Raw genomic sequence first — 20,988 nt, 5'->3', positions numbered from 1 at the left:
TCCAATTTCCCCCAACTCGCTTCTCCTCTCTAACTCCCCTTTTCCTCCATGCTATTTGTTATGCTCCACAAATCAGTGAAACCATATGATAATTGACTCTCTCTGCTTGACTTATTTCACTCAGCATCATCTCTTCCAGTCCCGTCCATGTTGCTACAAAAGTTGGGTATTCATCCTTTCTGAAGGAGGCATAATACTCCGTAGTGTATATGGACCACATCTTCCTTATCCATTCGTCCGTTGAAGGGCATCTTGGTTCTTTCCACAGTTTGGAGCCATGGCCATTGCTGCTATAAACATTGGGGTACAGATGGCCCTTCTTTTCACTCCATCTGTATCTTTGGGGTAAAAACCCAGTAGTGCAATTGCAGGGTTATAGGGAAGTTCTATTTTTAATTTCTTGAGGAATCTCCACACTGTTCTCCAAAGTGGCTGCACCAACTTGCATTCCCACCAACAGTGTAAGAGGGTTCCCTTTTCTCCACATCCTCTCCAACACATGTTGTTTCCTGTCTTGCTAATTTTGGCCATTCTAACTGGTGTAAGGTGATATCTCAATGTGGTTTTAATTTGAATCTCCCTGATGGCTAGTGATGATGAACATTTTTTCATGTGACTGATAGCCATTTGTATGTCTTCATTGGAGAAGTGTCTGTTCATATCTTCTGCCCATTTTTTGATGATTATCTGTTTTGTATGTGTTGAGTTTGAGGAGTTCTTTATAGATCCTGGATATCAACCTTTTGTCTGTACTGTCATTTGCAAATATCTTCTCCCATTCCGTGGGTTGCCTCTTTGTTTTCTTGACTATTTCCTTTGCTGTGCAGAAGCTTTTGATTTTGATGAAGTCCCAAAAATTTATTTTTGCTTTTGTTTCCTTTGCCTTTGGAGACATATCTTGTTTTTATCTTTAAGTTACCCTGTAGAATAGTTTCTGTTTCTAAAACCCAGAAACAGTGTGTGTGTGTGATAGTATTACTATTAATATACTTCTTTAATATAACTATATATTCTTTATATATTATATACAGTTATTAATTATATATTAGTAATACTATATATTAAAAGTAATATATCAGGTTTTTTACATTAAAACTAACAGAAGAAAAGATGTAACTTTGCTTGCTAGACTGGATAAATTCACTTTAATTTTTATAGAGATGCTAGAAAATAAAACATTTGGGATTTATCCCCCTGCCCCACCCCCCACCGGAAGTTAAATATAAACATAATTAAAATGTATAGAAACATTGTTAAGAGTACATTTGCTATATCTGTAACTCACTATTAGGGAAAAACTGGTGCCCTTACAAAAGCATGTAGTCCTAAATTGACAAATTCAAAAAACTAGACATTCTGGGATAGTTTCCGTGGTAGCCAATGTGCATTTACTGATGATTCAATGAGGCTCATGGTCAGATCCCACATGAAGTACAATGTAGGGAAGGTAAAAAAGACTTTTCTGATATTTTTTTGAATATTTTCTCCCATCCCTTTTCTACTTTTTTTTCTTCCTGAAACTTCTACTTGTCAGATGCAAAACTTCATATATTATTTATGACTCATATTTTTATTTCTAAATTTGTCTCTAATATTCTAGACAATTTTCTTGACTTTGACATATCACTCTTCTTTTAAATTTTATTTGCATTTTGGCAGTTTTAAAGTCCAAGAGATCTTTTTTTCTCTATTCCTACATCAGGTTCTTGTTTTATATATGCATTTTTTTTTCTTAAGTATCTCTGAGATTAGATTTTATCTTTTTTTCTCTGACATGTCTTTTTCATCCATATTCTTCCTCTCTCTCTCTCTCTCTCTTTGAACTCTGGTCTTTCCTTTTTCAAATTTTCCTCAGATATCTGTAGATCTTTGGTTTTTCACTCATATTCAGCATTTATAATATCATCTGCCACCATTAACTTAAATTCTGCTTAAATATATTATTAAAGGAAGAAGGAGGAAAAACAAAAGCTAGAGAGTCTGATGGGATCAGTCTATGTTGATGAAGCTAACTGACAGCAGGTTTCTTTCCATGCTGAGCAGGGACAGAGCTATACATAACTCAGATGAGCCCATAAGAAAGGAAGCTTAATTATGGGGCATCAACTCTCACACTAACCATGCTAGTTCTCCTCAAGCAATTTTCTTTTTTTTCCATTTCTTTAGAGAATAACTGTCTAATTTTTATCCCTCAGGACTCAGGGGTTTCAGCATTCTCTAGCAAGAATGGGAGAGCAATAATCCTTTATATAAACTTATCTATCAACTCTTCCAGAATCTTGCCCTCAATTGTAGTGTTGTCACATTTTTGACAAATATTAATATTTGGTACTCAGGAAAGATTAATCAGCATTGGCAGAAATTCTCAGGAATTTCCAAAATTATAAGTTTTATATTTTTCATTAAAATTATTTACATATTTCTAAAATGATGAAAATCATAATAAAGGTAATGATTTTTCTGTGATAAGATCATACTAAAATCAGAGATTTTCTATAACAAAAAATAACATAGGGACGCCTGGATGGCTCAATGGGTTAAAGCCTCTGCCTTCAGCCCAGGTCATGATCTCAGGGTCCTGGGTTTGAGCCCAGCATGAGGCTCTCTGCTCAACAGAGAGCTGCTTCCCCCTCTCTCTCTATTTACCTCTCTGCCTACTTGTGCTGTCTCTCTTTGTGTCAAATAAATAAGAAATCTTCTTAAAAAATAACATAATAATAAATGTATGTTTGTTATTATTTTATACTGATACATTATGACAAAATTATATATTTCAGTAACATGTAAAACATTTTTATTCCTGATATAAAAATTTGGTAACAAGACACATAAGAAGTGAACTCTGTGAATCAGCATTTCCTGTTCTTGCTTTTGACTTGAGATCTGTGGTATCATGGGCTGAATTATGTCCTTCAAAAATTCATATGTTGAGGTCTTAACTCCCTGGTACTACAGAATGTGACCACATTTGGAGATAGGGTCTTTAAAGTGGCAAATAAATTAAAAATCAGATCATTAGGGAGGGTCCTAATCCCGTATATCCTAATCCCATATACCCTAATCCCATTTGTGTCATTATAAGAAGAGGAAAGTTGGACACAGAAGAAAGACCATGTGAAGACATGGAGAAAATGGCCATCTACAAGTCAAGGAAAGAGGCTTCAAAAGGAAACACCCTGTTGATACCTTGATCTTAGACTTCTAGCCTTCAGAACTCTGCAGCATTACATTTCTGTTGTTTAAACCACTTAATCTATGGTACTTTGTTATGACAGTCCCCAGATACAAGTGAATTCCTAATACAAGTGAATTCCTTCAAACAAGAATGCAAGTTTTCTAATAAATTCCAGGGAGGAATTTCAACATGAAAACAATATTCTCTGTACTTGCCAAATGGCAAGGACATCTGAGCTTGTCTGTGGGATAAATCATCAGCTGCAGACTGGTCACGTGAGTTCAGTATCAAGGCTCCCATAGTTGTTCCATGGATCTACTCTTAAATACACTGTCCATCTTCCTCCCAAAATATATTGCTATTCCTTGACCACGCATAGTTCCCTTTTAATTACCTTTGTTATATGAAAGAATATTTCTTTACACTTCCCAGTAGGTGAATAGTATTTGGGGAATAAGGAGAAACATATTCACAGGCTCAGTCTACCATTTTGGATATGAAAAACCCTTGAAATATTATGTTACTTTTTTGGTAGATTTGTGTGTATAGAACAAAGGCAAAGGAAGAAATAAATATTCTTTTCAAGTCTATAAATGTAATTTTAGAAGACATTAATCTTAGTCAAATTTTGAACTCAGGTATATAAGAATATGACTATTTTTTATAACTGAAATTAATGTGTATCTCAAACATTCATTGCATTTATTATTTTTTATAAATCTCAATTTATTATCATCTCAGTCAATTCAGGTTTACCTCAACAAATTCAGGTTTTGACATTTGCTTTTTCCCTGGGGTTATACCATAAAATTCAAAGAAAATTTTAATTTCAGTGATTATATCAACTTACCCTAAAACAATGGATGCCAGACTCACGTTCTATTGTGATTGAAGGACAATTGTATTAGTAACCTATTGCTGCTACAGCAAGTTACCACAAGCCTCCTGGCTTAAAACAACACAGATTTATTATTGCATAGTTCTGGAAATCAAAAATCCAAAAATTCGTTTTATGAGGCTAATATCAAGATACTGGCAGGGCTGTATTCCTTCTGAAACTCTAAGGAGAGAATTTTTTCCTTGCCTTTTCCAGCTTCTAACCTCCTGCATTCTCTGATCCCTGATCTACTCCAAGCACTGCCATGTCCCTAATCTCTGTTTTATTGTCACATCTTCTCTGACTCTACTAACTACTACTTCATTCTTTTGGAGACTTGTGTTTACACTGGGATGCTTGAATAATCCAGGATAATCTTCCTATTTTAAGATCTTTAAATTAATCTTATTTGTAAAGTCTCTTTTGCCCTGTAAGGTAACATATTCATAAATTTCAGAGATGAAGGGATGGACATCTTCAGGGGCCATTTTTCTGCCTACCCTGATGAGGTGGCAAACTTAATTTATGATATATAAAATACCAACACAGCAGTTAATATTTCAAATATTTATCCTCTTACAAAATAAACCCAAACTAAGGTTTTTTGTTTTTGTTTTAAGAGAGAGAGATCAAGCAGGCACAAGCAGGGATGGGGGAGCAGCAGACTCTCTGCTGAGCAAGGAGCCTTATGTGGGGCTTGATTGTAGGACGCTGGTATCGTGACCTGATCCGAAGGCAGACACAACGGACTGAGCCACCCAGGTGTCCCCCAAAATAAGCTTTTTGCTAATTAACTATTATATTGCAGGCACCTTAAAATGTAATTCAAATTGCAAGGGGATAATGTACTGTTAATCGTGGACTACATATTAATTTATAAATGTAATCCAGGATAAAAATGAAAATTCTTCATTTTCCAAGTCAGACACAAGCATCAAAGCCGCAGAAAGGACCTCAGCCGATGACCAAAGCACTAAGATGAATGTTGTATAATACATTAAAACAAGTCCTTTTGTTTTTTATTTATTATTTTTTTTAAGATTTTACTTATTTATTTGTCAGAGAGATACAGAGAGTACAGGCAGGCAGAGAGTACAGGCAGGCAGAGAGGCAGGCAGAGGCAGAGGGAGAAGCAGTCCCCCCTACGTGGGACTAGATCCCAGGACTCTGGGATCATGGTCTGAGCCGAAGGCAGCTGCTTAACCGGCTTAACTGGTTTAACTTTAAGGGACTGAACCACCCAGGCATCCCAAAACAAGTCCTTTTAGATTCAAGTCATATGTAAATCAAGAGGCAACTTCTTTAGAGATTATCATTTTAGAAAGGTTCCTTAAAAAGCTGTTTGTATTGTTTTGGGCACAATAGGCTGATCGGTTAAAGGGTAGGGATTTTCTATTATTTGAAATATATCAAAACCTAAACCGCTTAGCGACTTCTTTTCCAGTAACTCGCAGGAGAGCACTAGTCTGCCATGACCACGAACACGCGGGGAGCAGAGGGAGAGCAAGGCAGACGGAGGGAACACATGGGAAGTGAGAATATCACAGGTGGGAAATAGTGCAGGCTGCTCAGAATTGGACCCGCACTCACAAATAAAACCTTTGTGACCCTTAGCAACTTCTGCCCAATGGCAGACGGAGACGGAGTTCCAAGGACAAAGCTGGGACGTGGGAGGAAAAAGAGGGGCAAGAGCCCTGTTCATAGACAAGGCCCTTTTGAGGCACTACCAAGTCACCCTCGTGTTCCACACAAGGTAAGGAAAACCACAGGGGAACTTGGGGAAAGGTTTGGCAAAGAGCGGGGCACGAGCTAGCTGAGGCTGGGTTTCCGGGCTAAGGCTTCTGAAATCGAAGAGATAAGGAAAGTAGAGGACACAGGAGAGTTAGCAGAATGGAACACATGGGTGGGACACACTGCTCCCTGCATCCCAGGGAGGGAGTGAGATGGGAAAGTCTGCCATCCAGTGTCGTGGCTAAAACACAGAGTGGGTGTGGGTCTTTGAGGCTCCCTGGGCGTGAAAAGAGAAGCGGAGCACTCTGTTTAGAAAAGCGTGACCACTGATGTGAGTACTCTGGCTTCTTAACAGGCTGGCCTCTGGGACACCAGGAGGGCAGGGCAGGCTCTGCAGAGATGGGACGGAGACTGGGGTAGGCTTCAAAGGAATCCGTGTGGAATGCACTGAATTTTGACAATTTCAGTACTGGGCATGAAAGAGAGTGAGGGGAAGAAAGCTTCTGAGACCTATTCCCTACTCTGCCACTAAATAATTATGTTACCTGGGGAAAGTCATTTAGTCCTTCTGGGTCCTTAAGTAAGGCTCAATAGGGGACTGTGTGGAACTTTTCTATGTGGGTTTCCAGGGTCATGTTTTTGTGATCTCTTTTGTACTTCTGCTTCCTCATCTGGCTTGAAGAATACATAATACATACCTCATATATTTGACATGATATTACAGCATAAAGACCCTAGGGAAGTGTGTGCTATATAATAACAAATGTTAGCTCTTACTATCAGTCCTTTCCTTTCTCATGACCACTAGTGTGGTCCAACCTCTTGTTGTCTCACCTTTGGATGACTTTAACAATCTTCATACCATTTTCCCTATTTGCAGGGTCTCCTCCACGTAACTCCAAATAGAACGACTGGCAGCCTACTGATTCTTAAAGACCAATCAATGAAGCCCCTAAAATTCTAAGCCCAAGAAAGATTGAGGAACTGTTCTAAAAGCACAAAAATTATTATGTGCATACTGCTGGGAAAGCTGCTTAGCTTTCATTAGACTTCCAAAATAATAATAAAAAAAAAATCTCGGTCTACTCAAATTGATTCATGTTTCCAAATCATTTCATTCATCACTGGATTTTTCAGATCAGAAAAGAATTTTTCCTCGTTCATTTACTTGCCCACTCATCTACTAAACCATTTCATTGTCTTTTAAATATTCTCACATCTCCACCATCTCCTTACCTATCTTTAAGCTATTTCCTGGAGAAAAGGTGTCATCAAGATGCATTTCATGAGCTTCCGTGGTAAGAACACCCCAACCAGGTCTCAAGGGTTCAACTTGATCCAAGCTTATGCACCCTGCTTGCTAACCTAAATCCCTCGGTCTATACCAGAACTAACCTACGTTCCCTGAGACGTGTAGACCACTGGCCTTCAGGAGTAAAGGACTAAACTTTCTCAGAAGATAAGACCTGACCACATTTGAGAATAGCTGAAGATGATGCCAGCAAGTCTGTCCAGGGTCATGTCAATATCTGAATAACCGCCTGGACAGCAGCTTCTCCTGCACAGAGCCCCTCTCCCTTTTCCTGTTCCTCCCCCGCAACCTTTAAAACCTTTCAGCTTCACCTGGACAGGGAAGATGGTCTTTGGAACATTAGACTGCCATCTTCCCAGGTTGTCAGTTCTTGAATAAAGCAAACATTGCTTTCCTACTTGTCTCTCCAGTATTGATCTTCAAGTGGCGAGCAGCTGAACCTGGCTTTGGAACCCATAATTTTATCGCCTTATGCCCTCTTGCATCCACCTTTGGCCCATACACTGCCTGTTGCAGAGTACTGTGCCCCACAAATGTCCAGCCTGCCCCTGGTGTGTCATTCATTTGCTTTTCATCTTAAGATCTTCCTTTACCTACAGTATCACCAGATCTCCTGTTCTTCAATCTTTCCTTCAGAGTGCAAACATGCTTTTAATACTCTCCCACATAAAAATAAATTACTCAATCTCTCTTTTCCCACCAAATCCATCCCCTCTTCTTTGCTCTCCTATGCAGGAAGACACCTCAAAGAGTCATCAGTATTCACAATATATACACCCCCCTACCCATTCTCTTGGACCTATTCCAACCCAGCTTCTATCCACATTATCCCACTAATGTTACTATTGTGAAGGCTACTGATGGCAACCAATTCTGTTAATAGTTTCTCATCTGATTCAAAATAAAGCCAGAGTTTTGCTATGACTTGGGATGTCCTATGTGGCTTGGTTCCTCATAACTTCTCTCTTACATTGTATCTTAGTCATTTTCACCACTTAAAGCCAAATTGGCCTCCTCTCTGCCTAAAATGTTAGGTAAGTCCCCACCTAAGGGCTTTGTATCTGGAATTCCCTTTGTCTAGAATGTTCTTCCCATAGAAACACTCAGCTAATTTTGTCATTCTTTTCAGGGCTTTTCTCAAATTCACCCTTTTGTGAGACCTTTAATAGAAACTTTATTTAAAATTTCAACCTTCTTTTTCAACATTTCATATCTTCTTTCCCTGCATTATTGTTTTCCCCTTAGCACTTACCACTTTCTACCATAATATGTATTTTACTTAACTATGTTGTTTATCGTGTTTCCCTCAATAGAATGTAAGCTCTCTGTGGGCAGGAATTTGTGTCTGTTTTGTTCAGTATTATATTATCAGAAATTAGAACTGTGTGGGATGCAAATACTTGCTTAAGAAATCAACAAATGGATCTTATTTTATATAGTGGCACATATATAAATCTGGTAATTGATGACTTCTTCCTTTAAAAGACTTTCTTTTTGTTTTCCAGAACTACACACTTTTCTAATTTTTCTCCTATTTTCCTAGCTTCTCCTTTCAGTTCTTTTTACCCCATTTGTTTCTCAATATTCCAACCCAAAATGTTGGAGTGCTTCAGTTATAGTTGAATTGTATTCCCACACCCCCACAAATTCATATGTTGAAGTCCTAACCCACAGTACCTCAGAACATGACCTTATTTGGAGATAGGGTTTTGACAAGAGGTAACCAGGTTAAAATGAAATCATTAACATGGACATAATCCAATATGACCCATTTCCTTATAAAAAAAAAAAAAAAGGGAAATCTGGAGACACACACACAGGGACACCACCATGTGAAGATCAAGACAGAGATCTAGGTGATGGTCTATAAACCAAAGACTACCAATAGACCACCAGAAGTCAGGGAGAGGCATGGATCAGATTCTCTTTCTCAGAGCCCAGGAAGAACCAACCTCACCAACCTCACTGACACCTTGCACAACACCTTCACCTCCAGAACTGTGAGACAATAAATTTCTCTTTGTTATTTCCCAGTCTGTGGTACCTTGTTTTGGCAGCCCAAGTTAATTAACATACCCAGGGATTATGTGTTGAGATTCTTTTTAACTACATTTAGTCCCTTGCGATCTCACAATTTGTGTCTTTAAATCTCATTGCCATACTGAAGTCTTCCAACCTTTGGCCTTCAACCCCATGTCCTCAGAGCCTCTCAGGTACATAACGTGTCCAAGGCTAAACCCATCCTCCCCTGGAACTTCCTTCCCCAACTCCCCCTGGTCTTTTTCATCCTAGTTCATAGCTCTTATTCTTCAAGTTGCTCAGGCAATTTACTTTGGAATCATTCTGGACTTTTCTTTTCCATATCTTCAAACCATCAGCAAAAAATCTGACACTACTTTTGAGACATATGCAGACTCCACGTTTCACCACCTGCACTGTGTGGACCCCCATCACCACCATCATCATTTGCCTGATTTCTAGCAACAGCCTCTTCATTCCCCCTCCTGCTTCCACCCTCAACACCCCTTCACCATATTCCCAACACAGCAGCCAGAATGATTCTGTTAAAGTGCAGTTCAGATAGTATCACACCACTGTCTGAAACACTGCCACATCTCCTCATCTCATTGCTAAGTCTTTATTGTAGCCTGCGAGGCCCCACAAGGTCCTTGGAACTCTCCATGATCTCATGTCCTATTCTGCCTAGTCCAGCTCACACTGCTCGGGCCACACTGGCTTCCTTACTGTCCAGATATGCCAGGATTTTCCCCTCACTTGCACCTGCTGTTTTCTCTGCCCAGAACACTCATCTCTCAGATATCTAAATTACACACCAGATTCATTTGATCAATATTTCATGAAGGAATAGTGACTAAATTAAAAAGACTTACATTAATAAGATAAAATTAAAACTCTTTAGATACATACTTGAATTACATTACAATTGTGTCCCCATTGGATCTTTACAAGCTTCTTATGTGCAAAAAACAACTAGAAGTTTCTGGTTTTCACTGTAAATGCTTTGCACAGAAAGTTCACTCAACAAATATTTAATGATTTGTGGAATCAGAAATGAGCAAAAGATACAGTTTGTCCAATTCACTTAAAATTTTGTCAACTGCTTTGCATTTACTGGTGGTTCTAGACTAGACTTCCTTTATATAGGCATTTGTTCTAATTGTAGCAAATGAACCTGAGCAAAATTTGTCTTATGATGAGAATGATTCCTCATTAATGGTTAGGGTCTATTGACTCTCACTTTCTTCATCATTTCTCTAGGGCTTTTGGTAAGCATTTAAGATCCATAGCCCAAGATTTAAAAAAAAAAAAAAAAAATCCTGCAGAAGTCTCTTCTTTCCTTGTTTTATATTACCAGAACCCCAGTTTTTAGTAGGGCACATGATTATCCAGAAAAGAACAAAACCAAAAACATTTTCTGGCCTGTTTTCCAAATGACTCTGATCATAAAACTATGTTCTAGTCAAAGAGATCATTAGCATAAAATATCAGTTAAAAGAGAACCTACATGCACTCTTTGCACCTGGTTTTTTTTCTATGCTCTTTCTTCCATCCTACTGCCTAGAATGCAGAGATGATGGCTGGAACTCCAGCTACAATTTTGGATCATGAGAAGAGGTTTAGTTTCCTGAAGGCTTCATGGGACAATATCTTCAAACTAACCCATGATATTTCCTTTCTGCCATTATGTGAGAAAGAAATTTCTCTCATATTTGAGTTATTGTGATTTTAGAACTTACACAGAATCAAATATAGTCCTACCTCAAACATCACAAAACCCATCTAATGACTGCCTTGGGAGCTAAAATGAGTTACTGCTGCATCACTTAACAGAATCAAAACAATAGAAAGTGTCTGGAATGATAATCAAAGTTCTTTATTTTCTCTATTTAATTTCCTACGGTCCTTTTGGAAAAATAGTCATGTCTCCAAATATACTTTCACTGAAGGAAACTGATGACCAAAGCATTATTTGAGTAATTATGGAAAAAAAAATTTATTACAGAAAAACAAAGGTTCCACTCAGTTTACATTTTACACATACTTCACACAAGCAGAAAGGAAAGGTGGGATGTCAGAAACAGAGGCCATTATCTTTCACTGATACACCACAACAGAAGAGAGCCTTCGGCAAATAGAGATCTGAATGGGAGAGACTAAATCTTATTCAAAATAAATGATGCCTAAAAATGTGAAAATATATACCACTTCCTGAAAATCTGTTTCAAAGAATGTCTTTCTATCTTTGTTTTTGGTTTTCTCTTAGACATTTTGCAGTTTACTGAACACAGCATTCTAGCTCCTTAACATTCAAATTTAGACTCACTGATTATGTGCTCCACACTTCTGAATAGTTAAGTATGCTCTATAAATAAACACATCATTTGTGTTCTATTACTACTTTCCCCAAAAGCCTCACATAATTGGAATTAACCTAGTATTTACTTATCACTAAATATATTTTTGTTAGAAAGGATACACAGCATATGAAATTACAGGATTTTTATGAGTTAAAGACAAGTTTTAGAACGCTCAAATAATACTTACAATGTAAACATCACAGTTATTACATTAAGATAAAGTAAATCACAACATTCACAACACAATATATTTTATTTGGTTTTGATATTGAAGTTGTTTTCTTGAATTACACATGTAGAACTCAAAATATAATTACTCCGCCTATCATTTTCCTTCACAAATTCTGAAAAAGAAAAAAAATGGTGTTTTAAGCATGAAAATATTTTTATTTACAGCATCTTAGTTTCATTCACTCACCCACTCATTTTATCACATCTATTTCCCTTTACCCTTTGTGAACAGCCTGTCATGTTCTGGGATATCAGAAAAGTATCTTCCAAAGGACTCATTGTCAGAAAGAAACTGACATATGAAGAGGTGCTTTAATTTGTCATTATAATTACCCATTTGTAATTTTCACACATGGTTGACACACAGGATTTCCCATGAAAAGAATTTGTCCAAAATTACCCTTCGGAAAAGAAAAGAAGGGAGGATGGAATCTCGTAAATGATCTTACAGCTTACAAAAGACAGAACAATTAATCCTCCTTTATATTTTGGTTCCTCTTGTATTTCTTAATTAAATGAAATAAGCTTCTTCTTGTAAACGTTTTCAGGAAGATGTATGTGACTTTTCTTCTTTGAGCAAAGGGACTTGTTTCTCTGAAATATCTGTAATGGTAAGGAGGGGGCCAGTGCAGGACCCTGAACATGTCTCTCAGTGAGCAAAAGCAACAAATCAGGCAGGTGTCTTCTCAGACACTCTGCTCATGCTTGATGACTCTCACAAAAACCTTAGCTTTCTGCGCCAGGAATTTCATAAAGACCATGGATTGTTTTCAGTCTGAGTGTGGGTCTATTTTAGTCTCCTTGACTTAGTCAGAGGTTATATGTAGTCCAGCCTAATTTGAGGTTTCACAAATAAAATAGTATTGTAACAGTGACTCCCATTCATTTTACATATTATCTGTGGCTGCTTTCCTGCTACAAGAACGAGTTTAAGTAGTTGTAACAGAAACCATATAACTCACAAAGCCAAAAGTATTTACTCAGTAGCCCTTTACAGAAAAAATTAACCAACCTCTGATACAATGATGGCATAAAATTTCATTAGGCACTGGCCAAATATTATAAATATATTTATTTATATAATGTATATTATTAAATGTGTATATATGATATATATAATATATAAATATATAATGTATTATATAAATAAATATATTTTATGAGCTAATGTAAATATTATTGTAACCCAGGAAAGAATTATGTCTTGTATCCATATATACATAAAACAACTGGGAAAACAAGCTTATCACTTAACAAAGAAAAAAGCCTACTTGTGCTTTCTCTATTCAAAAAGTATTTGAAATATAAAGACTATTGGATCATAGCACCTACACTCACTTTGTAGGTACAAGAAGCTACATTTAACTTTGCTGCATGAAGCTTGCTATGGTTCAAGGAATACAAATAAACCCAGAGTGCCTTGGTGTTTTTATAATAACGAACCATACTGCAGTTTGGTCACATTTCCTTGTACTTAAATTAAATGAAGTGCTAACAGTCATTCATGGGGCTAAACCTTAAATTATTAAAAGCAGCATGGCTCAGTTCTCAAGAAAAATCCAGTTTTTCCCATTAGCGTGAGTCAGATTCCTCTGTTTTATATCTCAACAGGTTAGAAATAAGTCTGAGTAAACTAGGAGTACCATTCAGGTGGCAAACTGTTGGCCCATTGTGAGCTTTCTTTCTTTTTTTTTTTTTTTTTTTTTTTTTGCTATCAGAGCACTGCATGAATCATTTTCAGCTGTTTACTGAAAGATAGAAGATAGAAGTGCCAGATAGAAGTGTCTTTTTCCATGAGGCCTCATTGTGAGACCCCTAAGCTGTTTTTTATCAAGTGACTCTCACCTATTGAAATAATTAGATGTTTGCTCTAAGAATAAAATAAGAATAAGAATGCATAGATATACTCACCACTGGGAAGTTGTCAGCAGCTTTGCTTCAAAGAGCTTTTCCATTATTTTTCTAGCTCTTCGGGAAAGTCAGGCAATTCTCCCTCACTGCTGTAGACCAGAAAAAGAAAAGTGTGCATGTGAAGGTTCTTCGATGAGAAAGCTTCCAGGGAACTGATGATGTGTGACTTTCACTGCTCTCTGTTGCTCTATAAAGTGCCCTGAGGACTAACCAATTGTCTTTGAGGTTAATTATTACCTAAGATTATCCTCAATCATAAAGTGTCTAAAATTATATTTACAGAATTATAATCTGGTGGGCAAAGTCATTCATCTTGTCTGATCTTGCCTAAACAAGTTTGTTCTTAATATTCACCATTTAAACAAAAATAATTGGGATAAAAAGAGAGAGCATCCCACTTCCTACTAATTATAATAAGTAATTATATACTTATTGTGTAAGTACATACTTCCTACTTATTGTAATACAACACTTATTCACCGTAGAGAAACATGGGTCTTACAGAATCTTAGAATACAAAAGAAGTTATGGCTTAATTTGGTAAAATAAAGTTATTGTGTATGCATATGAAGGGAGTTCCCTATGGCATCAAATTGCTAATTGACAGTACTTAACATGTTTAATAAACTAGCACTTCTGAAGGTACTTGGCTGGCTCAGTCAGTTTCTGCTCACGTCCTGATCTCTGAGTGGTGAGATGGAGCCCCATGACAGGCTCTGGGCTCAGCATGGAGTCTGCTTGAGACTCTTTTCCTCTCACTCTCTGCCCCTCTCTCTGCACAAGCATGCGCGTGCACGCGCGCGCGCGCACACACACACACACACACCACTCTCTCTCTCTCTCTCTAAAATTAAAACCTTAAAAAAAAATTAGCACTTCTGATAAAACCTGTTCCCAGATTCAGAGTAGATGTCTCTACAGTCTCATTTTCCACTCTGGATGCACAGTACAATCTAGTGGGGAAGCTCCTAAAAAAATACCAATACCTAGGTACTCGTTTTCTAGCAGTTGGTTTTGGGTAAGGCACACATCAGGATTTTAAAAAATTCTCCAGGGTAGTCTAACGTAAACGAAGGTTGAACATTACTGCTTCACAGACTATAGATCGCGAGATAGAGAGATAAATGTCTTCATATGGAGCTTCTATTTCTGAACTCATGTATAATTTCTCATTTTAGCAAGTTCTCTGTCCCTTTACCTCCTCTTCCCATTCAGAATTGAGTTCAAGTATTTCTTCACAGCCATCTGCTTTCGGAGGCGGGTATAGTTGTCGGTGAAGACGGCATCGGAGTGCCGTTTGATTGGTCCTCGGTCTTCTGAGAGGCTATTGCTAAGGAACGCAAGTGAAAGGAAACCAAAGTGTTTGAACAAAAAATTATAAACATGCCAAAGTTCCAAATGTCTTGGGAGTCAGAATTCCAGTGCCCAGTCCTTTTCTCTTACAAAAAGACTAAAAGAAAGATATATCTAAACCCAAGTATAGGAGAGCAAGGAATAATCCAGCACATTCTGGCACTTGCTGAGAGTCTAAATACACATTTTGTACTAACTGAGAAACTAATTTATCAAAGAAAAATGGGGGAATACTTGAACTTGTGTTCTGTCCCACAGGGAGGAAATTTTCTATAAAAATACATTCTTTAGGGGCGCCTGAGTGGCTCAGTGGGTTAAGTCCTCTGCCTTCAGCTCAGGTCATGATCCCAGGGTCCTGGATCGAGCCCTGCATCGGGCTCTCTGCTCGGCAGGGAGCCTGCTTCCTCCTCTCTCTCTGCCTGCCTCTCTGCCTACTTGTGATCTCTGTCTGTCAAATGGATAAATAAAAAATCTTTAAAAAAAAAATACATTCTTTACAAGCTTTGCCATCCTGAATAGTGCCATCTAAATATTCAGCCATTGGCCATTTAAAGAAAGAACATCCAATGCTTGGTTGGATCAGGAATTTAAAAACAAATACTGTGATAAATATTAAAATTTGCTTCAGGGACCCGGGGAGGCTCAGTCAGTTAGGCGGCTGCCTTTGGCTCAGGTCGTGATCCCAGGACGGAGTCCGACATCGGGCTCATTGCTCAGCAAGGAGTCTGCTTCTCTCTCTGCCTCTTCCTGCCCCTCTGCCTGCTTGTGCTCTCTCTCTCTCTGTGTCAAATAAATAAATAAAATCTTTAAAAAAATAAAATAAAATTTGCTTCAGTTTATACTATGCCCTATTTTTTACTGTGTCTAGATAAATTTGATTACAGATTTATAAATGATTGCTGCTTAAGAAAGATAAGTACGTCAGTGAGCAGTAGGCTATCACTAAAAAGTTGATTTCCTAAATCCATGGGCCTGGTATATTTTATTGAAGAATCTAAATTATTTTTTAACTAAACTGCACATCATCAAGGCTTCTCAGGTTTGAGCCAAATAAGGAAATTGTTAACAGTAAAAAATTAATAATAATAAATAATTTGTAGATTAAATAATCATAATGTGTTTGATAAAATGATAAATTCTCTTTACCCAACTCGCTTTCCAATAAGGGACTCAAGGTATTTTTTGGCAGAAAGTTGACCCAAGAGTCTGCTAAAGTCACTGGTGAAAACTCCATCAGCATGTCTGGTATTCCTAAAAGAAGGAGAAGGGGCAGCCATTATTTTGTAAATGTTTTCCTAAAATATTATTTTACCTCATTAAACAAGAAAGAAACGTATCAGCTATTTGAAAGCTTCTTATGAAAACGTAAGTCCAAAAGAAAGTTTCTTGAGAACTTAATAAAACATATTTTCTAGTCACTTATATTGGGAGACGTATTTCTCACACAAAACTTTAAAGAATTAAAAGAATTTAAATTTTTAGAAGTCTATCACAATATTAGGTAATGCTTTCTGAGAGAGACTCTAAAACTAATTCTCCAATAAATATTGACGGGAAAAATAATATATTAAAATTGGTTTCTCTTTATTTATTTATGGTGCTTTGTTTCTTAAATGCTGAAGAAAGATACATACAAGGAGAAACTATCCTGAATGTTAGCAAAAACTTTATTATACTTTTTGCTCTTTCTCCTGCCAAAATATTTGGAAACAAAATCTCTTAAGGGAGAGAGGCCCTTAGGGATGGTCAGCCAACTTTCCTATCCAAATCAGGAATTTTTATACTTTGTCTTCAGTATAGAACTGCTCTGTCTATACCTTTATGTTGCCCTAGACAAACGGTTCCGTGCAAGGGAAGGACTTTTTGATCCTAGCATGTTACACCCTCTCTACATGATAATCAGGTACAGCTACTAGAGCTTCAATAAATTAGGCTGAATGAAGCAAAGGAGGATGGAAACCTGTAGTATTGTACTGTAAGAGTAGTTTCACAGTAACACAAATTATGACGTTTATATTTCAAAAATAAATTTTCTAAAATAAAAGTCAATAAAAACATACTCACCTGGATACATCATAATAGGGTGTGTCATTCTCAGCCAATGCATTTTGCAAGATGTCTGTATCTACTTTTAATGAAACTTGATCAGGTTCATTTGCTTCTTCAAGTGGTATTCTGTCATCCAACCTGTTAGGAAAACATATAACAGAGGTATAATCTATTCCTTTCTCAGAAGATAGTGTTTATGGTTTTACAGCCATTGGAAATAAGATGATATTTTTAGAAGAATTACCCATATATGGATAGCATAGTTAGATTTACTGGCTTCTATATTCTACTTAGAGAATAAATAGGGAAATTTTTTATTATCCCATAAAATAGATGCCATGCAACTTTTACAAGGTGTATGTAACAAACATAAGGGTTACTTAGATCAATACTATCAGTGCATCCAGCAAAGTACACTTTGTTAGCAATATCTTCACTTTGCAAAGTTATTCACAGGTAGAAATATTTTGTACAAAACAGAAACTTCAAAAAATTTTAAATGTCCAATATAAAAACTGGGAGCAATTCATGTATTTGTTGGCATTTAGTATCATTTGTCAAACATTTCTCAAGAGGCAGATATTAACTGCTTTTCTTTATCTAGGTCGGTAAATTTAAAGATTCACCTTAGTGTGATATATTTCTCTGTATTAATCAAGTATAAAGAATCTCTCCATCTCTGAGTAGTTACTCAAGTTCAATAAATTTTGTAGGGTCTTCTTATTTCTAATTTATGTATTAATACAATTCTAGTGAGGGATGGACAATGCTTTACTGAGTGACTAAGAATAGTCATGCTTATACATGAAATATGACTATATTTTTGAGTGCATGCACATTTTAAACACCAGCACACTATTAAAATTATGAGTGTGTCTATTTTGACTATTAGAGTAAACCTCCAAGGAGTGCATCAGCTTCTGGGGACTTGTGCGTCTTTGGATGATGTAGTAGTTGGTAGAAGCAACAAGTAGCCCTCTTTGTATGAAGCTTAGCAATCAGAGCAAACTTCAACATTCTTGTGATTGTTGTGATATGTGATATAACCATTCAGATTGGATCATTCTGTGTGGTTACAAAGCAACATAAGATCTGGCTTTAAGCAGATTTCACAAACGCTAATAACTAAGAGATTATTCAGTACTACCCATAACTGGGAAGATGATATGAAACTACTGTAGTTTTCATTTACTGTTCACTTCTTTAAGATAAATTTATTTTATTTCAGATAAAGTTTTAAAAAGGAGTTGTGTTATAATCTCTTAATTTGAGATATGAAATGCAACACAGAGAACAGTGAAACTAAGAATTTAGGGTTGAAACCAAGTATATTAAAATTCACTCACTGGGGGAGGGTAACTCAGTAGATCAGTTATTCCACAATTTACAATATTGGCAAGTTGATTGTGGCTAGATAGGTAGATCTGTCCAGCATGATGGAATATATGTTTCACTAATTAACCACTAACCTTAAGATTATTTACTGATTGATCTTGAAAATGAACTATAATGAGGCAGGCAACTAAACATCTATCTTTTTCTATCAGAAACTGAACTGAACTGAGATGATAATGGATAAAAGCTTATTTCTTATCTAAAACTGGTTTTGAATGAAAAGAAAATCAAATCCTTCCTCCTCCCTGTTTGGAAATGCGATCCACCTATCCTTAAAACTAGTCATTGACACTATCACTCATGCTCTGGGAGTGGACCCCAGGATACAGAATAGTCATGTTGATCTGATGTTCAAAAACCTTGCTTAACACGTCAACCAAAAAATTTAAATAAATAATATGAACTTAAAAATTTGAATTGTCCAAAATAATGTATAGAAAATTACCATACACATAAAAAAGGAATGTTCAACTGTCTGGATAATTACCTCAGAACAGAGGGTGCTCCAAAGAGAGGCCATGCCAATGTGTGAGAGAAGAGCATGCTGACAAGTGTTAGCAGCACAAGTAGCTGGGACTTACTTCTGGTTTCCATCTTTGTACCTTGAAAGAGAGAGAATCACGTCAGCTTTCCAGCCAAGGATATCACCAGCAAAGTAATTCTGAGTGTCTAGTAGTAATTTCTGAAGGCTCTTGCAGGGTTAGGAAAAAGTAATTCTCATCTTATAGAAAGAGTTAAACGGTAATATAATTAACTTTTAAATCAAGAAGTTTGTTGTTTTGTTTTTTTGGTGACAGCTGCTTGAATAAAAATTAGGGTCCTTTTCAACTGCTGCCTGTCTCTCACTAGGCACTCAGTTGGGCCAAGTATACGTGGAATGCCATGCTTTCATAGTGCTGGAAGTCTCCATGGGAACAATCTTCTTGTAACAGAGTTGTAGCACACATGTTTGGTATCTTTTCTAACTAAAGAAACAGTTTATCTTTCTAGTGTCTAATTAATATAACACTGGAGTATCATCTATTTAATAATATATATCATCTATATATAATGTGTATATATACATATATATATATACACACATACCCATATCAGTATAAAAATTGTACATACATTTCTTTTTCCCCTTTTAATTATAGAGATTATTAGGAATTTATTTTCTTATGCCCAGGTTTGAACAAGCTTAACTTAATAGTGAAAATTAATACCAAAAATTATTAAACTGCATATTACCATTGAAATAATTTTTACTACAAAAAGAAAAATATATTAAAAATAATGTTTGTGCTTTTTTACATCTAACCCACTTACAGATTTCATTTCTAAATAGTTCATAGATAGGAACTTGGAATTTAAGCTTTGTTTTTCTTACTGTGTGTAAAAATCACAGCATTTAGACCTAAAGAGGAAAATGAATGCTTCCTTGGTTCACATAACTAACCTATGAAATAGAAAGAACAACACTTAAAAAAAAAAAAAGTTGAAACTTGTAAAACAAATGTGCCCCCTGAATCCTTCAGTTAGAAATGAATATAACAGGCAAACAAACAAACAAAAAACCCAAAATAAAAACAAAAACCCACACCCTACTTTAATACATTTTTTAAAAGACAGTATTGAGTGAAGTATTGAGCAAGCAGGGCAAAACATCTTCCAACCAAAAGATTCAGAAAATCCACAAATATATAAAAAGTTAAGCATTTCTACACTTACCAGGTGACTTGAGAAAATTGTTTTTTGTTGTTGTAAAGGAAGAACACTGTAAAATTCTTTTCAAGAGAGAGAAATATTCAATATACCCTGAGAAAAGTTTCAAAGTAGGAGGAGGGGACAAAAAGAAGAAAGGTAAAGTTTTTACTTACCTTGCCAAGTAGTGTTCCTCCGGAGCTTTCCGTATAGGAGAATAATTGGAGCTGTCCTAGGTGCTGAAGTCTGATGAGGCCAAGAAAGGCACCACCAGTTCTCTGCCCTCAGAGCTGAACCAGAACTTGGTACTGGCTATGGGTTGGCTATTATTGCCAGCAACTGCTTTTCACTCTACCCTGACCAGCATTTCAAAGCCCATCATTTTATAGGGCTTACACTTAGGGCTGAGCAATCACAAAGCTCTCTGAAAGACGTCACAGTAGTACTCCCACAGGATGAATAAGGCTTGAGTTCTTATTAAATTGTCATTATGTCTGATTTATATAAATTTATAGTGAGTAACTTTAAGATGTAAGATATAAAGAGGAAATTTACTTTTCTTTAAATAAACAACAACAAAAATGTACAAAACTTAATGTGAAATGTTTTAATCTTTAATTAGTAGGAATGAAATTAAAGAATGATTACTGTTGTAGCCAGGACCACGGGGGTTCTTTCAGAAAGTAAGAGTTTTATGGGCAGAAAGGGATACAGAAAAAACACACACTTATGTTCATTATGCCTAAAAAATGTATAAATCTCCTTTATTACAAAGTTTCAATTCTAAAGCCTTTTAAAATATTTTATGCTATTCATGTAAATCCTGATTTAGTCTTTCTTGAGATCTATTCTAATTTTAAAAGCATCTAGAAATAATTTCCCATTTCTT

At 36.4% G+C, this 20,988-nt stretch overlaps 1 protein-coding gene across 3 annotated transcripts; it reads right to left on the bottom strand.

Annotated features, from left to right (window-relative positions):
* Positions 1 to 10,975: 10,975 nt before the first annotated feature.
* VIP (vasoactive intestinal peptide) lies at positions 10,976 to 20,455 on the bottom strand. 3 transcript variants are annotated; one of them, XM_047733983.1, is made up of 7 exons: positions 20,276 to 20,455; positions 18,901 to 19,015; positions 17,034 to 17,156; positions 16,116 to 16,220; positions 14,815 to 14,946; positions 13,617 to 13,705; positions 10,976 to 11,818 (listed from the first exon to the last, which is right to left on the bottom strand). In XM_047733983.1, exons 2-6 carry the CDS (start codon positions 19,005 to 19,007, stop codon positions 13,660 to 13,662), a joined length of 513 nt encoding a protein of 170 aa, XP_047589939.1. In that variant the 5' UTR covers positions 19,008 to 19,015; positions 20,276 to 20,455; the 3' UTR covers positions 10,976 to 11,818; positions 13,617 to 13,659. The 3 variants fall into 3 exon arrangements, with proteins under 3 accessions (XP_047589939.1, XP_047589940.1, XP_047589941.1); XM_047733984.1 differs by having other exon boundaries at positions 13,617 to 13,702; XM_047733985.1 differs by having other exon boundaries at positions 14,815 to 14,940.
* Positions 20,456 to 20,988: the final 533 nt, after the last annotated feature.

This window comes from Lutra lutra, chromosome 6 (genome assembly GCF_902655055.1).
Source record: "Lutra lutra chromosome 6, mLutLut1.2, whole genome shotgun sequence".
NCBI lineage: Eukaryota > Metazoa > Chordata > Mammalia > Carnivora > Mustelidae > Lutra > Lutra lutra.
The sequence above is the reverse complement of the archived record's forward strand: the minus strand, read 5'-3'. Positions and strand labels throughout refer to the sequence as shown.